General features: G+C 34.0%; 3 protein-coding genes across 3 annotated transcripts; 1 reads left to right on the top strand and 2 right to left on the bottom strand.

Moving 5' to 3' along the window:
- Positions 1 to 2,513: 2,513 nt before the first annotated feature.
- LOC129808181 (osteopetrosis-associated transmembrane protein 1) lies at positions 2,514 to 4,194 on the bottom strand. Its single transcript, XM_055857949.1, has 2 exons — positions 4,127 to 4,194; positions 2,514 to 4,054 (listed from the first exon to the last, which is right to left on the bottom strand). The coding sequence occupies exons 1-2, from the start codon at positions 4,192 to 4,194 to the stop codon at positions 3,163 to 3,165; spliced, it is 960 nt and encodes a 319-aa protein (XP_055713924.1). The 3' UTR covers positions 2,514 to 3,162.
- Positions 4,195 to 4,318: 124 nt separating this feature from the next.
- Positions 4,319 to 13,127, top strand: LOC129808174 (serine--tRNA ligase, mitochondrial). The gene is made up of 3 exons (XM_055857940.1): positions 4,319 to 4,887; positions 12,143 to 12,528; positions 12,584 to 13,127. Exons 1-3 carry the CDS (start codon positions 4,408 to 4,410, stop codon positions 12,993 to 12,995), a joined length of 1,278 nt encoding a protein of 425 aa, XP_055713915.1. The 5' UTR covers positions 4,319 to 4,407; the 3' UTR covers positions 12,996 to 13,127.
- On the bottom strand, positions 13,012 to 23,553 carry LOC129808182 (uncharacterized). Its single transcript, XM_055857950.1, has 4 exons — positions 23,137 to 23,553; positions 22,693 to 23,064; positions 22,402 to 22,627; positions 13,012 to 13,551 (listed from the first exon to the last, which is right to left on the bottom strand). Exons 1-4 carry the CDS (start codon positions 23,336 to 23,338, stop codon positions 13,437 to 13,439), a joined length of 915 nt encoding a protein of 304 aa, XP_055713925.1. The 5' UTR covers positions 23,339 to 23,553; the 3' UTR covers positions 13,012 to 13,436.
- Between the last annotated feature and the right edge of the window lie 15 nt (positions 23,554 to 23,568).

Raw genomic sequence — 23,568 nt, 5'->3', positions numbered from 1 at the left:
CTCTCAATTAGATAAGATGCTTCAGAACCTCACCTATTATAATCATCACAAAATTTCAGGTTCTCCGATCGGCTCCAAACTTTGCCAAAAAGTGTTTCGCCACTTCCTGATCACGAATATATGGATGGCTAAAACGCCTTCGCTGCCGTCTGTCCGTCCGTCCGACCGTTTTTTGGAGCTTAATATCTCCTAAACCAAGAAAGATATCGACTTGCGGTTTTCGGCAAAAATTATATCGGCTGAAAATTGCAACTTCTTGGTGCATTAACTCCCTAGAGATTAGATTAGATTACAGTGGCGGCGGTTCATCGCGGAACCGCTGCACTCAGGCCTCCTTTTAGGCCCATTATGCATCCCCGATTGAATTAATCCATGTTAAGGCCAAGATGGTTCTAGGCAACCCGTTTTTCGTATAAACTCCATTAAACAGGGCGGCTTCAATCTGGATAGGTCTTTATCAGACAGCACCGCTTTACCTAGCAGCACTCGTCTGATGTTGCATAAGCTGGGGCAGTTTATTAACTCCCTACTCCCACCCTTTCTTTCGCCATTTAGTATACCCCCTTTTTTCTTTTTCTAAATTGCTCAGCCCTTATGTCATCGATCGGAATCAAATTTTAGTATGTTATAGCTGGGCCTTAGAGCTTTCGACCAGTACCAAGCTTAAGGTCCCCTAATCTCCCTAACCCAAGCTATAAGGGTCATATTTTTTAAATTGGCCAAAACTCTGGTTCTAATGGTGTCTACACATTAGTGGAAATTTTCGTCAAAAATGGCCTTTTTTAAAAAATTCTGACGTTTCTGCCTACAAGGATAGGGGAAATTTTCTTTAAAAAGGCATTTTTTTTTAAAAAAAATCTACTAATGTGTAGACGCCAATTGTCAAAATTTAAAAAGTGAGGGTGTTTAGGAGAACTGTCATGAAATGCTACCCTTTTTTAAACATTAGAAGTTCTTAAAAATACCGCTAGGGCCATTATTATTAAAGATTTTTTTTTTTTAATTTTTTAAGTTTAATAACTCAAAACTCCATTGTGTACACGGTAAAAACTCTTGGACACTGACCAAAATATTGGAAGAAGTTTTCCTTGGAACAATTTTTTTGCAATCAATTTGTACCTAAAGAAGATATTTGTTTGTTCCAAAAAGTTTTCTTTACAGTTTTGTTACGAAATATAGTTACAATTCGGTAGATTGTAGTTACAATTCGGAGATCGCTAGTGAAGTCGGTCGGCAGACGCAAGATGGGAGATTGAATAAATTGAATTGAATTTTGTTACAGTTTTCTTTTGGAACCGTTTTGATACAGTGAAATTTCTACGAATTTGAGATGATTTCGTTTTATTCAAATTTGTTCCTGAAATTTGGAACAGAATTTCTTGCACTCGGCTGTTTTGTTCCCACTGTCAGGAACAAATTGGTACATATTTTTTATAACAATATTATTCCTACATCTGTAACATATTTGTTCCAAAAATTTTCGTTGTCCGTGGGCGAGGCAATTTTTGGAACGAAATTGTTACTCATATGGGGAATCTTTTTGTTCCTATTGTCGGGAACAAATTTGTATATAAGATTTCGTCTTACAATTAAGGCCTATACTTCAGTCGAGATAGATTTCGGTGGCGAAAGTTCATAAGGAACATCAAATAAGAATCAACTTAAAGAGTATTTTATACAGATGCGTGCATGATGAAATCATATGCGAGTGCTGACAGCAAGAGGGGAAGGTAATCTAGAATTAAAAAAGTGAACCATGTAGCACGAAAATTGCCATAGATTTGGCGTCCTCCTCGCTTCGTTGGTGACGGGTGACTGAGTGTGAGCTGAGGAGGGATACGATTTTATACTAGACGAGCTATTTATTGGACCAAATTCGTTACTAATATTGGGTATCTTTTTGTTTCTCCTAGAAGGTACAAATTTGTTCCAAAAATTTTCGGTGTCCGTGGACGAGCTAATTTTTGGAACAAATATGTTCCGAAATTTTTTACCGTGTACATAGGGTTAAATTTGAAAATTTGACCGGCTTATATCTGTAATTGATATTTTGACCTGAATTTTGTTTTGTGGGCTCATCATCTCGATGACCACTTTCAGATACACTCAGCTCTTCGTTATCCGGCACTTCGTTATCCGGGTGACAGCTGCCAAACACTGGCGGTTGATGTATTCAAAATTATTTTTATTAAACATGAAGTTTCTCCAGAGTGAATTAAAGTATTATTATCATTGTATCGAAGTTTTTAATACATAATTGTGATAAAAAATGAAACATAAGCATACCATGAAAAAAAATTCTCTTGTTCTTTTTCAGACAGAAAATAAATTCACACAGCACAAAATATAAAAACCATTGATCATTCAAAAAACCTAAATGTCATTTTGTCCCCCAGTCAGCCGGATAACGAAGAGTCGAGTGTAGTTCAAAACTTCACCGCTAGGGGCGCTGCGATAGCGTCAAAATCAAACTAAATTTCTGCAATTGTGAATTTTGATAAAAATAAAAATTGTTTTGGCGAAAGATCATCTTTATTCACAAATATTTAGAATATTACAAATTATAATACGAACTTAAATAACTTATCGGATAAAACACAATACTCATTTTTTTTTAGTTTATAAATCTATTAATTAAAACGTCATATTTTTTTTTTGACTTATTTTTGTCCCTTTGCAATAATTTTGAAGAAACAAGGTTATTAAAGTCTTCTTTTCTGAGACAATTCTGCAATATTTTGATGGTGCAAGTTTGAGTGCCATTTTTTTAAATGAAAGAAAATATTTTTATCAATATATACTTCAGTATACAGTGAAAATAAATAAATGTTTTATGTGTAAAAATAAAATAAAAGGACAAGAGCCAAAGAGGGGCTAGATTGAAGACAAGAATTTTAATGTTATATTAACATATCTAGTCATTTAGTAATAAACACGATTAAAAAAAAAGACAGAATTACATTCTCGATGGGAATCAATGTGAAATTTTTAAATATTTTAGAAAGAATTTCATTGGTATATTTGCTAAAAAAAATAAAATAAAATTTCAAATTCTTACAAGAACATCCAGCAATGTGTTAATTGTAGTGAATCAAGGAAGAGAATAAAATCTCCTGCTTTGTATTTTAGTTCGAAATATAAAAAAAAACAAATGCAAATTGCTCATTTTTCATTGCAATCGATCAAGTCATCGTCTGACTCATCGGCAGTTGCTGTTTTTTCTTTTTTTATTGCCCCTGTGGACCTTGGAAGAACTGATGCAGTTGCCCCAGATGGGCCAGGTTCATCTTCATTCTCGGGTAGATTCTGGAGGGGGGAGTTCTCGGGGATTAGCGGTTCGGGTAGGGGGGAGTTGGTGTCTGAAAGGAAATCGAAACGATCTTGGTGACGTCTCCAGAAGTAGAAGGCTATGTAGAAGATTCCGGGAAGAAGTCCTACAATGGCACTTATGATCGTGAAGGAGAGCATCGATGGAGCTCGGTCTCGGCAACAATTGAGCTTGACTGACCAGAGAATTCTTGTGCGATTCATGGCATCCTGGAGATCGAAGCAGATCTGATCGCCTTTCTCCTTTTTGATACCATCGAAGAAGCTATTGAGCTTCTGATAGTGACTCATGCATTTGAGACAGGGATCAGACTGACTCGAGTTGGTGATGCAATCATTGATTTCCTTCCAGTAGTAGAAGAAATCATTGGTGGTGTTTGAGAGGGTGGATGTGCTTGTGTTTGAGTAGCAATCATCACAGAATCCCATCTTCCAAACCCGCTGGAGGTTAGTATACATTGTCTCTACTACTCCCAGTCGATCTACATTGAAGTAGAGACTCCGGCAAGAGACATTGTTCTTGTCCTGGGATTCTGTGAGATTCTTATATGATTGCTCAAATGCTAAATAATCATCAACGGATTTTGTGCAGTAAGTAACAGGAACCGCATTCTTAAGGATTATTGTTGTGAAATCCTTAGACTTTCTTTCAAATTGATCCAAATGATTCTGGCATGGAACAGGTGGATCTTTGGAACTCCTACTCAATTGACTACCGAGATTTTGACTACACAATGACGCGAGAAAAATACCTAAGAATCAAAGACGCCTCCAAAATTCTTCACAGTACTGTACTCACCAAAACGACGACTCCACAGCAAGCCCCGAGAAAAACACTAAAACATAGAGAAACTGTTCACTCTTCATCTTCAAAAATCTCTACTAATCTTCATAAAACTAATTCCACTTGAGACAATGCAACCTCTTCCCATTTATTGAGAGAAATACTAATAAATCCGGGGGATCCCAAAACTCCTTGCAACTTGCTATAAAATTTTTGAGGTTAGAATTCAATTGTCAAAATCAGCTGTTCAAAACAAAAATATTTTGATTTTCGCCCCGAGTTCACGTGCTCTAAGCATGAAGTGTGCAAAAATCTGTGTTCAATTGCAAGGTTTATTGACCTTCCGACGGTGTCTGACCACATCCCCAAAAATCTCAGTTAAACTCAGTGATATAGTGCCTGAATACAATGTTTCCTACCTCCTCAATCCAGCAAATTCCCAGAATATTTCCGATAACATTGTGCGGAGAAAGGGAGTTGGAGACATTCAGAAAGTTCATCATTTAGCCAGAAAACTCAGAGACAACCCAGATGCTGCCACACAAAAAGAGCTCCAAGAAGAACTGGGAAAGATCCCCAATGACACTCATCCCGATGTCATTGACTACGGAGAGGAACCCAAAGTGCTACAACTGGTCAATGAGAAGAGAAAGTTCTCCTTCAAGCCGCAGCAATTTGCAGAAATCTGCCGGAAGAATAATCTCCTGCGAATGGAGAAACTGGGAAATTTTTCAGGACACAAGAGCTACTATCTCTTGGGGGATTTGGCTGAGTTGGTGAGTGAATCCTAACCAAAAACTTCGCGGAATTCATGAATTTGTTTATCAATTTATATTACAAAAATTCCTGAAGACTTTTTCATTAATTTACATTCCTTTTCTTGATATTTATTAAAGCTTAAATATGTTTAGTATTAGGCGTATTAGGATATTATTAGAACAATTGTTTGAATTAAAATATTACCGCTTTTACCCGCATTAACTCTATTCCCAAAAAATCCTTCATTTTTCAATTGTAACTTTTGGGTGCTTGCAAATCGTAATTATGTGAAAATTCGAGTCTACACAGAAAAAAATATTTTGTAAAATTGTTCTTAAATGTTTGTGAAGTCCTATGGAGGACTTACGAAATGCTTGTGAATCATATAACCCACAAACAAATTCGTAAAATTTTGTAAGAACTTGTTTTACAAGTTCGTAATTGTTCGTTAATTGTTCGTAAACACACAAAAAATGTTCGTAAAATTTTGTCATTTGTTGGTATTTGTTCGTAAATTTTTGTTTGTCTGGCAAAAATTTACGAACAAATGACAATATTTTACGAACATTTTTTTGTATGTTTACGAGCATTTACGAACAAATGTTTGTAAAAGTACAAAAAAATGTTCATCAAATGATCATTTTACGTACAATGTTTGTGAAAAAAGTACAACATTTTACGAACTTGTTTCTGGGTTAAATGATACACAAGCATTTCGTAAGTTCTCCATAGGATTTTACAAACACTTACGAACAATTTTACAAAATATTTTTTTTCTGTGTAGTTGATTTTTTAATAAAAAATTGAATTTAAGATGAAATTGTCTACGCCATGCTTTACCCCCAAAATTCAACTCACAATCGAATTTTCACACATTTTCATTCACTGAGATATTCACTCCGAGGTCCCCCTCTAGAAAATCTCAGCTACCGTAACTTATCTGGGCTTATCACTGGTAAATCTTTATTTTAAATAGTTTGAGTCAAGAAGACTAATATAAAAAAAGTTAACTGTTATCGGTTAGTAAACATTAGAGATAAGGTCCGGTCAATTTTGGTACAGTGAGAGTTTGGTCGGGGTGCTGTGAAGTGAGGTAGGGCGGATATGACCTATCGTTAGCAAGGTTAGAAAGATTCCGATCATCGAAATTGTGTCATAATGACTCCGGCGCATCTTAGATCAGGAAAATTTCACATCTCTTTCTTTCTCACCCGTTTTGCATATGTCTATCTCTTTCTTTTTAACTCCAATTTCGATTAAGCTAAATTGAATTTAGAGTGATGTTTAAAAGAAGAAGAAGAAAAGTGCTGAAGAATGAAATAGACATATGCAAACTATGTGAGAAAGAAAAGGATCCAAATTTCGGCGTCATGAAATTCTCCTGATCTAAAAGTTGTACCGGAGCCATAAAAACCGGTCCGGTCAAATTTTCATTTATAGCTCGGATCATGGTAGAACTCGTAGACCTAGGGCGGATAAGGCATAGTATTACTCACAGTTGGAAAGATCCGTTCCGAGATATTTTTGACATCCAATTTTCGAAATTTGAATTTCGGTGATCTAGGAGCAGGAGTGTACCGTACGTGTACATACATATTTTGAGCCAGATCTGAAAAGGTCGCATTCCACTGAATTTCTGGTCAAAAGTAATGAAAACTTATTTTAGTTAGATGTGTAGAAGGCAGTTCTTCCGAGTTCTTCTATACAGTGGTAACGTCATAATTTTTTAAAATTCACGAGTTAATTCCCCTGACTAGAAGGGAACGGAAAGGGGAGAATTCGTGGCGAGAGGGAGTCAGTCTTGGTTGGAGCGAGGAAGAGGATGCATCGGGCTCCATGTCCTGTGTCTGATAAGGTGGATAAATAGCATATCCCAAGGCCCAGGGCAACTGATGATCTATAAAATCACTTTTCTGACAAAACTCGGTCCGGGAGTTGACTATCAGGGAGTTATTAATGTTTTTTGAGTACGTCAAAATTATAAATAAAAATCACTGAAAACTACTTGTACATGAATCGCAGAACCAGTTCTTACCGATTTTGAAGCCCTAATAATTTAGGTTTCCTCCATTCTTGAAATAGAATATTTTGGAGTCCATTTTACCTTTCAAAGTTAGGTTATATTTCGTTCTTTTAGCGATTTTAACCATTTATTTGACTGTTTTCACTAGTTTTTCATCACTATGTTAAAAAATCACTCGTTTTAACTAATTTGAATAATATTTTTTCACAAAAACTTAAGAAATTAGCAATAAACTAAGAAAATGTGGGAGCATCCCGCATGCAAACCGAGAATTGAAAACTCGCACACTTATGGAAAACCGCATCAGCAGGCTTATACACGCTCAATTCTCTATCCATATTGGCTCAGAGCCGTTATGGCTCGTACGTAATGGCTTTTCTTGATTTTCTTAACCCTTTAAGGACGATTGTAACACCGGTGTCCCATAAAGAAAATACTTTTTCCTGACTACCTAAAGTTATTTTTTTCTTATGTCTGTACATAATTGTAAAGTACCGTCGTTGCGGGTGACTTTGCACTCGGGGGGTGACTTTGCACTCTGCTGTTCGTGAGACTTTGAACAATTCTAGCACTTATTGATAGTCTTCGCCGATCCGGTCTACCATGTCAAAGTATATAGGGATATGTTAAGTACCAAGTAAGGTACAATGATCCTCAAAAGGATTCTTGTGGTTTCAGTAATAGTCAATGAAATGCTAATATAGGTATTTTGTCAAAAAACGGCTCCGTGAAAAAGTTATCTGAAGGTGCAATTTTAAAATCGATTTCAGAGTAGTAAATTGCCCAAATCTATTCTAAATTTATCTGGCTAGAATAATCCACTTCGATTTTGTTCATTATTTTTATTAAAATATTTTTTTTCCCTATTATCATTCTAAGAACGCATGATTTATGTTATAAAATTGCATGTAATGGTCTTTCTAAAGCTTTATTATAAAAGTATTTGGCTAAAAATTATCCAATTTTTTGATAATTTAAGATAAAGTGACCGAGATCTACAAGATGGTGTGGTCGCCATCTTGGTTTGACGTTTCTGTCCGCCATTTTGAATAACTGTCAAAATCTAAAACTGGTCCGATTGAGCTGAAATTTTAGTATGTTCTAGCTGATGTCAAAACCTTTTCAGAACATATATAACATCCGACCTAGGTCAAGCTATTGCCTGGATACAGGAGCTCCAAGTTCAAAATTTTGACATTTTCATGAATACAGAACTACGGAGAGCTTCTTTTATCGAAATCATCACAAAAAAGACAGTACTATCGTTAGGCGATGAGATCTAAATAACAAACAAAAAGAAAAGTAATGTTTTTCTTTATAACAGCATATTATTTGAATATCTGTAAAACTGTTTTTGCAAAAATGAAAAAATAAAAAAAATTAATAAATGCACTTTTCATTTATTTTTTTTTTAATTATGTAAGAGTAAATAAATATATAAAATAAAAGCCTCAACCATTTTTAATGGTTACTGAGGCATTTCATTTAGATTTTAAAATTAAGGATTAGTAAATAAAGATCGCCAAAATATGATGATTTCAAAATTTTAAAATTTGAGCCTCTGTATCTAGGTAAATACTTGACGTAGACTGGGACATAGATACGTTCTGAAAAGGTCTTGCCATCAGCTACAACATACTAAAATTTCAACTCAATCGGACCAGTTTTAGGTTTTGACAGTTATTCAAAATGGCGGACAGAAACGTCAAATCAAGATGGCGATCATGTCATCTTGTAGATCTCGTGCATGTTACCCTTAGATGTAAAGATCTTCATTGTCGTTTATTATCAGAAATTGTTGATTTTTTAGTATTTAATAAAAAGTGCAAAGTCACCCGCACCTTATCCCCAGTGCAAGCCTTTATTCTTGATTTTTTTTAAACATAGTAAAATTTTATAAAATTAATGCTAGTGGCACAAAATCCATTCATTAACAACTGAATACAAATAATTTTACTCAAAAACCCCCCTCCCTTCACTTTAACTATCCACTTTTAGAGAGCAAAGTTGAAAAATAGCGAAAAAACGTGCAAAGTCACCCGCAACGACGGTAGAAGGTTGAAGGAAACTAGAATATTTTTTGCAAGTCTCTAGCTATTTGTTATGTAGTAAATATTTAAGCTAAAAATGGCGAATATTTAAATTCTCAAATTCTTAATTGATTTTATTTATTTTTTATTCTTCTAATATTTTTTAAGCAAAACCCTTTTGGCAATAAAAACTACAATACTCATACGTAATATTTTTCATTAAAGCGAAAAATATTATTCATTGGTATTGTCAGAAAAATTACTTAAATTTTTGGGCTATTTTTGTCCCTATTGTTCATAGAAGCACAAAAGGGACAGATAATCCTAACCGGCTTATGTAGGTGAGATTCTTAACGTGAACTAACTCGGAGTGCATGCAAATTCGATTTAGAGCTGAAGTTGGGAGACGCCTTTCAGTTATCTTGAATCAAATTCGTGAAATTATACAAATTTTGTATTTAAACCAAAATATCAAGGATTTGGATGAACTGGCAGAAAAGTGATATATGGGTGAAATGTAGACCAGAATGTTCTCTATAATTTTCCCATAGAACATGATCTCATCGATTACTCAGAAGCCAAGATAAGCGAGGTTTTTTGTTTCTTAACTTGTTTTTTCATCCAGAGTGCCCCACGTGTTCATTTGTTGAACCTCAACTATATCAAAGAATTGTTGTATTTTGTGGGACTTTCCATTTAAAACCCTATTTTAAGTGTCTTGGTGGAGTAGAGGCAGTCAAATTGGCATCTGAGTGATTTCAAAGCGTTATTATGGGAAAAATCAATTTTTTCACACTTAAACGGCAAAATCGGAGTGATAGCGTAGTCTGAGCGGAAAATGATGTATGGACGAAATGTTGAGACAAATGTCCTCTACAATTATGTCGAAGTAATCATCAAAATCGGTTCAGCGACAGTCGAGATAATTGAGGTTATGTGATATTGAAATTGGTTTTTCGACTGTGGCGCCCCTGGTGTTGGTCCCACGAAGTTCAAATATTTTAGAAAGTTGTAGCATTTGGTGAGATCTTTCGTTTAAGCCCTCATTCATCAAAATCGGTCACATAGAACCGGAGATATGATTTTTTGATTTTTGTGAACTTTGACTCCTCATAACTCCGGTTCTATTGAAACCACAGCGCACATACGCACCATTTTGGAAACGTCCTAGACTGGGCTACAACATACTAAAATTTCATTAACTTGCACAAAGGAATTTTTGAGAAAAATGATTTTGAATTTCGATGAATTTTGACGCTATCGCAGCGCCACCTATGGGAACTTTTTGAACTTCCATCTGAAAGTGCTCATTGAGACGAAACCAAAAAGGTAAAATTTAGGTCGCTATGTTAGTTAGAACCGGAGATAGAGGCCGGTCAATGTTCGAACTTTGACCCCTTATAGCTCGGGTCAGGGGTTATGGATCGACTTAAGGCTTTTTTGTTTGATAGGTATAATCAACGGCTACAACATACTAAAATTTCAGCCCGATGCACAATGGAATTTTTGAGTTATTTAACTTATAAGATTTAAAAATTTTCTTTTTAAAAAAAGCGCCCCTAGCGGTGGTTTTATGAACTTGCGATGTTAGAAGGGGAAGTGGCATTTCACGAGAGCTTTCCAAAAAGCCCTCACTTTTTAAATTCTGACAATTAGAACCGGAGTTATGGCCATTTTAAGAAATTTTTTTTGGATCCTTATAGCTCGGGTCAGGGGGTCGGGGGACCTTAAGTTTGGTATTGATGGAAAGCTCTAAGGCCCAGCTATAACATACTAAAATTTGAGCCCGATCGATGCCATAGGGGCGGAGCTATTGAGAAAACAAAAAAAGGGGGGTCTTCAAAATGGCGAAAGGAGGGGTGGGGGGTGGGGGGTCAATGCACCATGTTGCAATTTTCACCCGATATATAACCTTTGCCGAAAACCGCAAGTCAATATCTTTTTTAGTTTAGGAGCTATTAAGCTCCAAAGAGCGGCCGGCCGGCCGGCCGGCCGGGAACGTAAAATAGCCACATATATATTCGTGATCAGGAAGTGCTGAAACACATTTTGGCCAAGTTTGAGGTCGATCGGACGACATGAAATTTTGTTAGGATTATAGTAGGTGAGATTGTTAAGAATCTCACCTAATATACCGAATCAGACTCTGTTAGACTTTCCAAGTTTATATGTAAGACTTATCATTGATTATGTTTATCAGTTTAATTTTTATTGTTAATTTTCAGTCCGTAAAAAGTGTCTCGTCGTTAAAGGGTTAACCACTAAAAAAAGCTGACGCATACATTTTTTCAAGGAACTCACGGGGAACTCCTATAATTTTCTGGGAAGCCATACATTTTTCAAGGAACCCGGGAACCCATACATTTTTCAGGGAACTCATATATTTTTTCAGGGTACTTTCGGGAAACTCATACATTTTTTCAGGGAACCCGGGAACTCGAGCCACTCTATTTGCATATGAATAACCCCTTGAATATCCAAAAGATTTTAATCTTACTTAGTTAATATAATTACGGTATATATTCATATGTGTGACAATCGTTCAGCAAGGAGATTGTATAAAAGTTCAGGTGTGAGAAACTGCCCCATGATGTCCTAATTTTTAGCAAAATTAAAGACCTTTATCGCAAAATGCGAATCAGAATCTCAGAATGTTATCAGAATGGGATTAAAAAAAATTTCAATTAATGCCATTGTTTTTGGAACCGTCTTACTCTGTTATCACACTTGCACATTAAAATTTTAATATGATTCACATTAATTGTCGCTGGTGAGAGTCCAAATGTGTAATTTGTGTGTTTGAATCATTTTATATTCAAAATTCGATCTATTTGTTGATAAAAAGGTAGACTTGGCCCGCAAAATTTGATATAAATTGATTTATAGCATTAATGCGAAAAATTAATGCGATATTCCCTTTAATTTTTTAATGTGAAAAATATTTATGCTTTAGGTAAATTTAAACTTATTTTTGCAGGCCAAGTCCACTTCTTTATAAATAAATAGAAAAACCACAAATATTAAGTGACTCAAAGACACAAATAACATATTTGGACGCTCACAAGCGACAATTAATGTGAATCACATTAAATTTTTAATGTTCAAGTGTGATAACGCCGTTAGATTGACAAAATTTTCAGCAATTGACGTTATAATAATAATAAATAGGTATTTAAAATAATGAAAATTGACAAGGATTTAATCTCCGGGTGTGTCTAGGAACAAGCCCTTCTTCACTACACTGTTGATCAACTGTCTGCCCATCAGTTTCAATTAGTCTCAGTGCCAGACATTGTTCCTGCCCAGGTGATTGAGGGTTGTGGTTTTAGCACAAGTGGCGAAAGGAATCAAGTGTACAAGCTCAGTGAACCTCCCTTTTGCCTCTCAGGAACTGCAGAAATGGCCCTGGCAGCATACTTTGCTGGAGAGATTTTACCAGAAGAAATCCTTCCAGTTAAAGTAATGGCTGTGTCCAGGTGCTATCGTGCAGAAGTGTCAGGGTTGCAGGAAGAGCGAGGAATTTACAGAGTTCATCAATTCAGCAAAGTGGAAATGTTTGGAGTGGCTGAACCCGGAAAATCTGATCAGCTTCTTGAAGAATTTAAGTAAGTTTTAGTGATTTTTTTTTAAAAGCTAATATTCCTACAGAATTCTTTCCAGAAACATTCAAGTGGATCTGTTCAGGAGACTAGGACTTCATTTTCAAATTCTCGATATGCCTCCGATGGAACTTGGAGCTCCGGCTTATCGAAAATACGATATTGAGGCATTTCTTGAGGGTCGGGGAGCGTATGGAGAAATTTCCAGTTGCAGCAATTGCACGGATTTTCAGGCTCGTCGTTTGGGTATCAAGACGGCATCAGGGAAATTTGCCCATACTGTCAATGGCACAGCTTGTGCAGTTCCTCGAATGCTCATAGCTATTTTAGAGGCTTTCCAGAATCCCGATGGCACGATTTCTGTTCCAGGTTCTCTTCAACCTTACCTGACTTTCGATAAAATCACTCGCCGGAAAGCCATTCCTCAAACGAAGCTGGTGAAGAAGATAGAAAATCCTGGGTTTGCAGCATAGAGATAAGATCAATGGCAATTCTCGATATTTTTATTGAAAAAAAAATGATAGAAATAATAAAGAGAATTGATTGTTAGTGATCCATGAAAAGTAAAACTCATTATGAAATAAATCTTGTCATTATAAAAAAAATATATAGCTCATGTCAGTCGGGGTCCCCGGGGCGAAAAAAAATAGGAAATACATGGCGAGATAAAATACAAAATAATTTGCTGCTTATTATACTGTCTTGCGGAGGAACTATTGTTTGTCTCACTTGATGACACATTCAGGAAGTCTCTCCTGGAAATCATTGTAGCAGTTACAAATATCAAAAAAAAAGTCATAAATGGAAAGAGAAAATTGCAAATTAAATTGAGAAATATAAGGCATTAAGAATTGGTTAAAGACGATGAATCTTCCTTTTCGATCCATTTGGAGCAATCTCATCGTGATGATCAATTATGGGCGAGGCTTTATTGTTTTGCTAGCCGGTGGAGGTATCTTACAAAATCCGGCAGCATCAAACACCGGAAGCAATTCACGAACACGCCCTGGTATGCTTCCATCAATCATGCTGCGGAGAGAGACAACATTTACACACATTAGGCATCATGTCAAGCTCAAAATTTCAATTAGCAATTCCAAAATTTGGTCAAGGTTAGTAAATTTTTGTTGATTTTCGGAAGTCTTCAAAAGAAAATTCAAAGCAGCCGAAATGTTCAATAAATGCAAGAAATAAACCATGAAGTGTTTTTTTATCATAAAGAAAGTTTGAAGGCACTGGATGCAATTTGAATATTTTATTATGCCAGAAAATCAGGCGATCTTATGCGGATTCGAACTACAACACAAAACATAAACTAATCTAGTTCTTTAAACAAAAAATGATGCAAATTACTTGAAAAAAATCAATTTAATAAAATTTTTTAATTGAATAAGAATTCTGCGCTTTTGATCACTGATCTGTCTGGGTATTACTAGACTGTGCCAAACAGATCAGACCATCAGACGTCCAGATATGAGAGCCTTAGTGGATCAGTGCGGGTTCCTTGATTCAAACGACACTTCAGTCGATCCCCATCTATAGAGGAGACTGGGGCAAAAAGTCACAAAACGGATATTTTTTTTTTTTTTTGCAAATTACCCGAATGCCCTAGAAATTTCTAATTAGCGCAGTTTTATAGGAAATTTACCTCTCTACCGACATTATCACAGTTGCATATTAAAATTTTAATGTGATTCACATTAATTGTCGCTTGTGAGCGTCCAAATATGTTATTTGTGTCTTTGAGTCACTTAATATTTCAGGTTTTTTCTATTTATTGATAAAGAAGTGGACTTGGCCTGCAAAAATAAGTTTAAATTTACCTAAAGCATAAATATTTTTCACATTAAAAAATTAAAGAGAAAATCGCATTAATTTTTCGCATTAATGCTATAAATCAATTTATATCGAATTTTGCGGGCCAAGTCTACCTTTTTATCAACAAATAGATCAAATTTTGAATATAAAATGATTCAAACACACAAATTACACATTTGGACTCTCACCAGCGACAATTAATGTGAATCATATTAAAATTTTAATGTACAAATGTGATAACACAGTACAACTGTGTGAAAGTAATTTTCCTCTATTTTGTAAGAAAATACATTTATCGAGCCGTTTCCTAAAAGGTAATTTTGTAACCATTCTCAAACTTGCTAGGGCAAATAGTATCAGGCATGGGATATTATCACATTTTGATTCGCTTTATTACGGGTTTCCGTAAATTAAAAAAAAATATCTAGATAACATATTAATAACGAGACTGCAAATCGTTTGACCAATACAAACAACAAACGGCGACACATGGACATGGCATTGAGGTTTTTTTTTGCTGTGAGACACCATAAATTGTTTCGGTTTTTCCTACTTTTTGCTCCATACCTTTTGTTACTTTTTACCCCAAGTGGTCGTTCTTAATAAAAAGATTTCTTGAGAGAAGAATCTTTATAAAATTCTAAAACAGTGAGCGGCTTCGTATTCAAAGAATCCAAATCATTTAGGAAATAATCATCAGTGCATAAATTTTAAGTAATAAGTAAGTAATAATTGATATATTCTTCAAAGAAAATATTTCAAAAATAGGGCAAAAAGTTTTGTTATTTTTTTATTTTCTAAATTCCTTGTTCGAATTCTAAGGAACATACGACATCGAAAAAGGTCTATGGAAGCTATCTATGGAAAAAAAAATTAAGCCTCTATTTTATTTATCTTGGCAGATAATAAATTTTGAAATTTTCGATTTGTGACTTTTTGCCCCAGTCTCCCCTACATAAAATACCTTGTAAGATCGTGTGTAAATATTTGAGAATTCCCATTGGGAACTTACAAAATGCTTGTAAGTCGTATAACGCCCTAAAAAGTTCGTAAAAGTTTGTAGCTTTTTACAAACATTGTTCGTAACATGATCACTTGACGAGCATTTTTTGTTCTTTTTCATACATTTGTTCGTATATTTTTGATGGAAAGACAAAACTTCTCGCACAAATAACAAAATTTTATGAACATATTTCTATGTATTTACAAATATTTACGAACAAATGTTTGTGAAAGAACAAAAAAGGCTCGTCGAGTGATCATGTTACAAACAATGTTTGTAAAAAAAAGTACAAACTTTCACAAATCCTCAATAGGAATTCACAAACATTTACGAACATTTTTACGAAATATGTTTGTTTTGTAGTTCTTGGGAAAAAAATCTTAAATTTGTATCATAATTTCAGGCCTAATTGGTTAAGTATTACCACGATTACCACTATATACAGAGGGAAACGTAGTATGGGAAACCAAGGCAAAATTAGAAATGAAATTTATCTTTGCCTGTAATTTATGGAAAAATATTTGTATCCGACTGATAAATATTTAAATAAATAATAAGGGAGGTTATTACTCTGAATAAATAGTAGTTCATTCAATATTCTTTCTAAGGAAAACTATAACACATCTTGACAAGTCTGCCTGCCCCGGTCTCCCTTAACCGACTGATAAATTCTTCCAATACTAGAATAATTCGAAAAAAAATTAACGAATGAAACTCGACATGAATAATAATAATAAGTAAAACGAAAATTTCGATTTTATTAAAATTAAATTTTTTGCCCATGAATATTGAGAGAAAAAAATTAAATATTTAAAAAATGATCCATTTAAAGGCAGGCACCTTCCCCCTACCAAAGCCAGAGATCAAACGATTAGAAATAGTGATTTGGGTCTTCGAGTGATGCTCCATAATAAATCAATATTCTTAACATTGACACGACCTTTATTTGTCAATTGTAAATGGAACTCTTAGAACTGATAACTAATTTTTATTTGAAACGGAATAGTGTTACTTCTAAAATAATAATGAAAAAATAAATAAATAAAGAAAATAAAAAATAAAAAGAAGAAAAATAATTATAAATTTGGTAATAATAATAAGAATAGCTAACAATAACTTCTAAGCTATTTTGAGTGTTACATGGGTAAAAAAAAGACTAAAGAAAGTGTATTTTTCTGTATTTAAAAAAAAATAAAATTCAAGCTCTTAAGCATATAAAAGTACAACATTTCAACTATATTTTCTGAATTTTCCATTTAAAAAATTTAAAAATTCAGCCTCTGGGACCCGATTTCGAAATCAGCGTTGCAAATTCAAAGGATCAGCAAATGCAAATTCTATCGACTTCTTCAAAATTAGAGAAAACATCGTTTTTTTGTTTTTCAATTTATAGTCTTCTTAACCCACGTAATCCTTTAAATGATTTCTTATTTCGTCCAAATCATTTGTGAACAGGTCAACTTAAAAACAAGTTAAACAATGGAAAAAAACTGTAAAATGCGCTAACTCAAATGCAAAGAAATTTGCATTACATGCAAAGAAATTCCTTGCATTCGTGAGTAGAATATCCGAAGACCTTTATTACAAGGAGTAGTTAGGGCATCTTTGAATTGAAGGTAGGGTAAGAGCTCATAATATTGGACAGTTTCTAAATTTGGACACTGAGGGTAAAATTGGACACTAAAAGTAAATTGATTGAAATTATGAATTTTTATTCCAATATTTGATGAATAATGAATTTTATCTAAATATTTGTTCTTTTTAGAAGATTTTAAGAGCAAATATGTTCAATTTTGAATATGATTTGAGTTAAAATAGCTTTGTTGTAAATTCAATGTGAGCAATTGCTTGCGATATGACTGATGATCTTCGTGTTTACATCAGTCTTATTTAGCTGTAGTGAAGTATTACAAATTTCTCTGCGATATTTTTGAGTGATACTATTAAATATTCATTGAATATCGTGGTTATTCACTTTAATGGTGTTTTGTACATTTGACCTGAAGTGAGATTTGCCTTGTGAATTACGTTTTTTGTGTGAAAAATGGGCAATTTTCTCAAGAGATTCACCAGTGAGGTGATACTCCTTATTTTAGAATGGTGTTTTTTTCTCGAAATTTCGTAAAGTTTTAGCTTTTGTGATGACTTTTGTGATACAATGGCTAGAGAAACAGGGGAGCATCATCTCTACGAACGAGATGTATTGATAAAAGCCTTAAAAGGCTCCCGGAAAGGCCAGAGGAATGATATGAAAAGTTTCCGGGCTACATATGACATTCTACGGTCCCTTACATAAACAGGAATAGGACTTGGTAAGATTTGTTCTTGAAATAAAGAACAATGGGCATCCTATTGAGGCGGATTACCTGTCCGAAATTCCAATCAAAGTCTCCAAATTTACAACCAAGTTGTCCAAAATTTGAGTCAAATGCACCTCTACAGATCAATTCATTTTTGAAACTATTAAAACTAATTTTAATAAAAACAAAGAAGATAAATAGCTCGCCAAGTTTGTAGACAACCCTTTTGAAAAGAGAGTAACAAAAAATCAATTAGTATTGAAAATATCGCACTTCAAACTTAGAACATTGATGCTTATAAGCTCCCTGTCCAAAATTATGAGCCCTTACCCTCCTTTTAAAGTAGAACCTTTTTCCTTAATTTTTAAATAGAACTGGACCTTATTGGGTGGTAGAACTACTTTAAGTTGTGGGGCTACATTGTTATTCGATTTTTTCGCATATTTTTAATGGAAACTGGGTTTTAACATGATGTAATTTGGATAGACAAAACAATTGTGGATCTAAATAAAATAATTGTAAGGACCAGCTTCATTTTGGAATATGTGAAAAATCATATATTCATATATCAATGTAGTCTCACAGCTCAAAGTTTTCCCATTTTCCCCTACCATGATACAATTTAGCTCCACAAATGATAAGACTCAGTTCTATTTAAAAATAGGAAAAAAATAGATCAATTTCGAAGCTGCCCCAAATCAAAGGTACCCCACTTCGAATTCTCTTCGAATTCTCTTGGTAGGGGGAAGTGGGGCACCTTTGAAAGTGGGGAACCTTTGAATTTGAGATTTTTCTTCTATGTTTAAATGGAACTGAGCCATATCATAATGTTATTTAGTTCTCAATCTATTTGTGCACCTACATTATATCACGATAAGGCTTAATTTTATTTAAAAATAAGTGAAAAATCCCATTTTCAAAGGTGCCCCACATTCAAAGGTACCCCACTTCCCCCTACTTCTCACGACTTTTATTCCTCAGTCTTCGTTTTGTGTTCTAAAACCATTACAAACAGTCGATTATACAGAAGTACATGAAAACAGTCATGTACTAAATAAATTTTCAGAAAAAAGATTTCCTCTTTTATTTTCCACTGAAATAACATCATTAAGAAATTTATATTAATCAAAATCATACGATCATAAGATTCCACTTTTTTTAATTCAATTAACAAATTCCAGTTCAGCTTCAATGGAGCGATGAAATACGACAACTAAATTAATGTTATATTGGCCCCACAATCCATTAAATTTGCTACAGATTCAGTTTAGAAGATTTATAAAAAAAATCAGATAATTTCGCTATTGAAATATTATTCATTGCCAATGTTATGGTTTATGAGAATAATAATCCAAAATTTGGGAGTTAAACAAGATTCTGATTCAAACATTTTATTACACTATTGTTAATCCAACAAAATGTAAATAACTTTTGTATAGTTGCAAAACTGAATAATCTCATTTTATTGTGGTGATTTTTTCGCAATATTGCGTTAACAACGCAATATTGCGTTCTAATCATTTTCTTGCAATTTTCTGTACATAAACTAAAGTCAGAAGGGTATAAAATTCAAGGATAAATATATCTAGCTAATATCTGTCTACATTTGAGGACTTTCATTATTACTTAAAAAAGTCTAAAAACCGTTAAAAAGTTTTATAAACTAAAAATTTCTGGTTTTAATAAACAGCTTCTAACAAATTAAAGTAAATGAATTATCAAAAAATGTTTTTTTTTCAAGTATAACTCTTGTAACATACTTTGATTTCTCTAAGATAAACTTTTTGATAAATAATGTTATCTTGTCAATATGTCTAGAAATTAAATTCTTTCATATTCCACTGCGAAGAAACAGTTCAATAGGTGTATTTTATTTTGATTAAAAAAATGGAAGACGAGAACAGTTCATTTGTAATTCGACAGATAGATTTTTTGTTATTTCAGATAGAGAGAAAAACAGATCATAAGAAATATTGACGTAATACAACCGTTTTTTGAAATGGTTTTATTCATTTTTTTTTTCAATATGAAATGTTCCATCTTTGTTTTTAGGGTCCTATATTTAACTAGGAACAAAATCTAGAATAAGACCATTTTAATCATTTTAATGCTCAAAAAGAATTCAAAGGTTTTAAATTCCACGAAAAAAGAAATAGGGTTTTCTTGGTTTTCTTCCAATAAAGCGGCAATTCAAAAATATCGCGAAGGTTTTCCAACAGAAATTCTTTAAAATCACGATGACTTTTTTTTATTTTGAATTTTTATTGTAAAAAGCCTAATCAAACTTTCACAAAAATAGGTTTTATTTATATAATTTAAAAACTCATCTAACACGGGTTTCAGATCTAGAAATGAATCTTATGGTTAAACTAGGGGAAAGTGCTCATGCTTCATATTCGTACGATCCCAAGCTTTGTAATGAGTAAATTTTTCCTATATTTCTGAATAAATATGACTCTACAATATTTTTTAAAACTGGGCATTTTCACCTAGTTTTTTTAAGTAATGGGTGCGATAAGACAAGTTTTTTGAGAAACACAGGAAAAATTTAGTCATTACGAAGCTTGGGATCGTAACAACCATGGGCACTTTTCCCTACTGTAATTTTTCAATAAGCAATATTTTTGAAAGATTTTTTTTACTTAGAAGGAAAGTTCTCCAACCCGAAATTGAATTTTTCAATTAAACTTCCTATAATCCCTAATTCGGATCTAAAGAATTCATATTGGTATAGCATTTGACTTAATATATGTTCAAAAATTAGTAAAATTGCTTATTGTTAAAAAAAAAATCCAGAATTTTGGGAACTGGGCTAAACTTCTAGTCTATGAAGACCGCTTAAAATGGTTGATCAGTTAAATTAAATATCAGTAAAATAAAATAATTAAATGAGTGATTAGGAAAATTAAATATCAAATTCTGAATCATAGCTTTTTAATTCACAAAAATAATAGATTAATCTCGGCATTTTTTTTAATTTTAAAATTTAAGAAACATCTTAATATCTCAAGAATCATTCTTTTTTAATTCAAGCTGATTTTCTTTTAAATATCTACTGAAAAAAAATATTTTAAACTACACAATAATGAAGCCCTTTTATCTATCAATATTTAAAAAAATCCAAAGGATAAGGAAGATTAAACTTTATACAAAAATAATATGAAATTAATAATAAATTAAGCATAAAGACTAATTAGAATCTTCTTCTACAAAATCTATATTTTTAATATTTTTTTCATAAATCGTTATGATGTAAGTGTACCAGGTTCGAATTTCGAATCCCTTTTAAGTCAGTAGAATTTTTCTGGCATTAAGTGTATTCGAATTGCATTCAGTTCAGGTGGACTTAATTTTATAGGATAAAGGAATATTAGATTATAGGGGAAACTGGGGCATCACTGGGGTAGTACCGAATACTAATTTTTATTTCTAAACTACTTGGATTATCTCGGTCATTACTTCAGTGGGCAAACATTTATATAGAGCTTGTATATACACAGTAAAAAAAAATATTACAAGGATAATCGTTGGTTTGCTTTTTAACCATGAATAATCTTGTAAAGTTACTCAAATAATGTATTTCAGCAAAACGTGTAATCTTAAAATGTGTAATTTAAATTTTATGTAATGGAAAACTATGTAACCATCTGCGAATGATTACATAGTTGTGTACATTTTCTTACATATTTCGTGTACAAATTACACAGTTTCGAGACAAAATGTGTACAAATTATACACAGTAAAAAATTTTTGGCTCCTTTACCATGATTTTCATTGTAAATTTTACATTAAACGTGTAATTCTGTGTACTGGTACACATTCATGTAATTTCTACACATTTTGTTTGAAAACTGTGTAATGTTACATTAAATCTCTAAGAATTGTACACAGCTGTGTACTTATTCGCTTATTTTGGCCGTACGGTGAAAAAAGACGTAATGTAAAGCAAGAAAGTGAAATTTGATACTGTAAGATGTAAAAAAAACCACTTCCGTTACAGTATTCTTTCTACTTTTGCATTAGAAACAGAACATTTCTTAAAAAGTACAATATTAATCTTGAATAATCTTGTAAAGTTACTCAAATAATGTTTCAGCAGAACGTGTAATCTTAAAATGTGTAATTTAAATTTTATGTAATGGAAAACTGTGTAACCAACTGCGACTGATTACATAGTTGTGTACATTTTCTTACATATTTCGTGTACAAATTACACAGTTTCCAGACAAAATGTGTACAAATTATACAAGTGCACCACGATTACATGCTTATGTAAAATTTACAATGAAAATTATGGTAAAGTAGTCAAATCAAATGAAAATCATGGTAAAGACAAGACCTATAGGTCTTGCCCTAGCCCCCGGTGTTTTTTATATAGAGCTGTTTGAAGCCAACTCACAAATTGATTACAAACTCAGCTTACACTTCTCAGAACAAGACCACATTTAGACAGATAAATAGTATATTTATCCCTCTTTACAAGGCTCAAAGTCTTGTACACAAGGCTCACCTCAATCTTGACATATATCGTGTAATGGTCACGAGTGCAGAAAAATTCCCATACGTATTTGTATGCGAAAGTAAGAAATTGGCTTCAACTTTGAAGGCCACTTGCCGGAGACTAGGTCTTATTCTCTAAAGTCTAATAACTGATTAAAAAATCGCAGTATTCGGTACTACCCCGTGTTTGGTGGTGCCCCAGTTTTCCCTATGCCCCGTATATCTGTGCAAAAATTAATAAAATAAATTGGAACATACCGTCCTCGTTTGGTTGCGATTTTGGCTCCCGTGAGCGGAAGATTGGCTTCTGTGGGGAAAAATGTTGCCCCATAGAAGTCTAGGCCATTCTGGAGGAGTGTATTGAATTCCTCTAGAGATGCAAGAGTGATCCTAATTGGGGGTGGTGGTGAATCTTTCGGATTGGCCACATCCTGTTCATCCTTCATGGGAGGCTTGGGAATTTGTGGCTTTGGCGTTGATGTTCCTATGCAGAAGAAGGACAATCTCAACTGGGAGAATGATCCCCATATTGATGAGGAGAGGTCTTACCTTCTGTCGGCTGGCTGGATTTGTCTGAGGGATAGTGAATTACAAGTCTCACGACTTCGACCACAGAATTGAATCTGTACAGTGAATGCCTGACATCTTCCACGGGAAGATCCTCAGGGACATCCAGGACAAAGAGTGTGAATGTTTTCTGTGGACGACATGGAATGGCGACCTTTTTGTAGAATCTGGCCCCAGTGACTTTGTGGAAGCCTTTCTTGAAGACAGCTTGGTAGTCTTCGGGACTAGAGAATTTAAAGAGGATTCCTGTTGCTGTCTTTGTTAAACTAAAGCACCCCTTGAAGTTCATTTTCTCACAAATCAATGCCGCGCGCTCCATGGACAATTCGTGGGATGGTGTGAGGAGGAAGGCACCTAAATGCCAGTGGGAGATGGTGATTTTTTCGTTATGGTATTTCAGCGGCATGACTGCCACGGGAACATTACCTTTGGCCAGGAAATTCTGCGAATCAGAGATTTCTGAATCATCGGAATCTTCACTTTTATCCCGTTTATCATTCCACAGTACATCAGATATTTTGGGGCTACCGATCGTTTTGGTGGCTAAATTGGTATTACTCCGATTCCTCCTGAATTCCGTGATATTTTTTTCTTGTTCTACATCCGAAGCATTGCCAATGTACGACATCTCTGCACTTCCCACGGACAAGAAGTGATCTCTCGAAGTTCACACAAAACACACAAAATAATCCTTCTCTTTAATTCCTTATTTAAACTTTTCTTACTGTTAAACTTGCTTCCACACACAAGAAGATTCTTCCGAGAACTGAGTGCTCCTGCTGTCCGGAGGGTACTTTTATAAGATCACCTCCACCATCGAACAGAGATGCAATTGAACCAGACATTGAGTCCCAATCA

This window comes from Phlebotomus papatasi, chromosome 3, assembly GCF_024763615.1.
Source record: "Phlebotomus papatasi isolate M1 chromosome 3, Ppap_2.1, whole genome shotgun sequence".
In the NCBI taxonomy this organism is placed as follows: Eukaryota; Metazoa; Arthropoda; class Insecta; order Diptera; family Psychodidae; genus Phlebotomus; species Phlebotomus papatasi.
The sequence above is the reverse complement of the archived record's forward strand: the minus strand, read 5'-3'. Positions and strand labels throughout refer to the sequence as shown.

Coding starts and splice junctions, on each gene's coding strand:
- LOC129808181 (XM_055857949.1), bottom strand. CDS start 4,194: ATGAAGAGTGAACAGTTTCTCTATGTTTTAGTGTTTTTCTCGGGGCTT. Junction 4,055..4,126: donor GCTGTGGAGTCGTCGTTTTG/GTGAGTACAGTA, acceptor GTCATTGTGTAG/TCAAAATCTCGGTAGTCAAT.
- LOC129808174 (XM_055857940.1), top strand. CDS start 4,408: ATGAAGTGTGCAAAAATCTGTGTTCAATTGCAAGGTTTATTGACCTTC. Junction 4,888..12,142: donor TGGGGGATTTGGCTGAGTTG/GTGAGTGAATCC, acceptor GGGTGTGTCTAG/GAACAAGCCCTTCTTCACTA. Junction 12,529..12,583: donor CAGCTTCTTGAAGAATTTAA/GTAAGTTTTAGT, acceptor AATTCTTTCCAG/AAACATTCAAGTGGATCTGT.
- LOC129808182 (XM_055857950.1), bottom strand. CDS start 23,338: ATGTCGTACATTGGCAATGCTTCGGATGTAGAACAAGAAAAAAATATC. Junction 23,065..23,136: donor GCAGAATTTCCTGGCCAAAG/GTAATGTTCCCG, acceptor ACTGGCATTTAG/GTGCCTTCCTCCTCACACCA. Junction 13,552..22,401: donor ATCGCAACCAAACGAGGACG/GTATGTTCCAAT, acceptor CTCTCTCCGCAG/CATGATTGATGGAAGCATAC.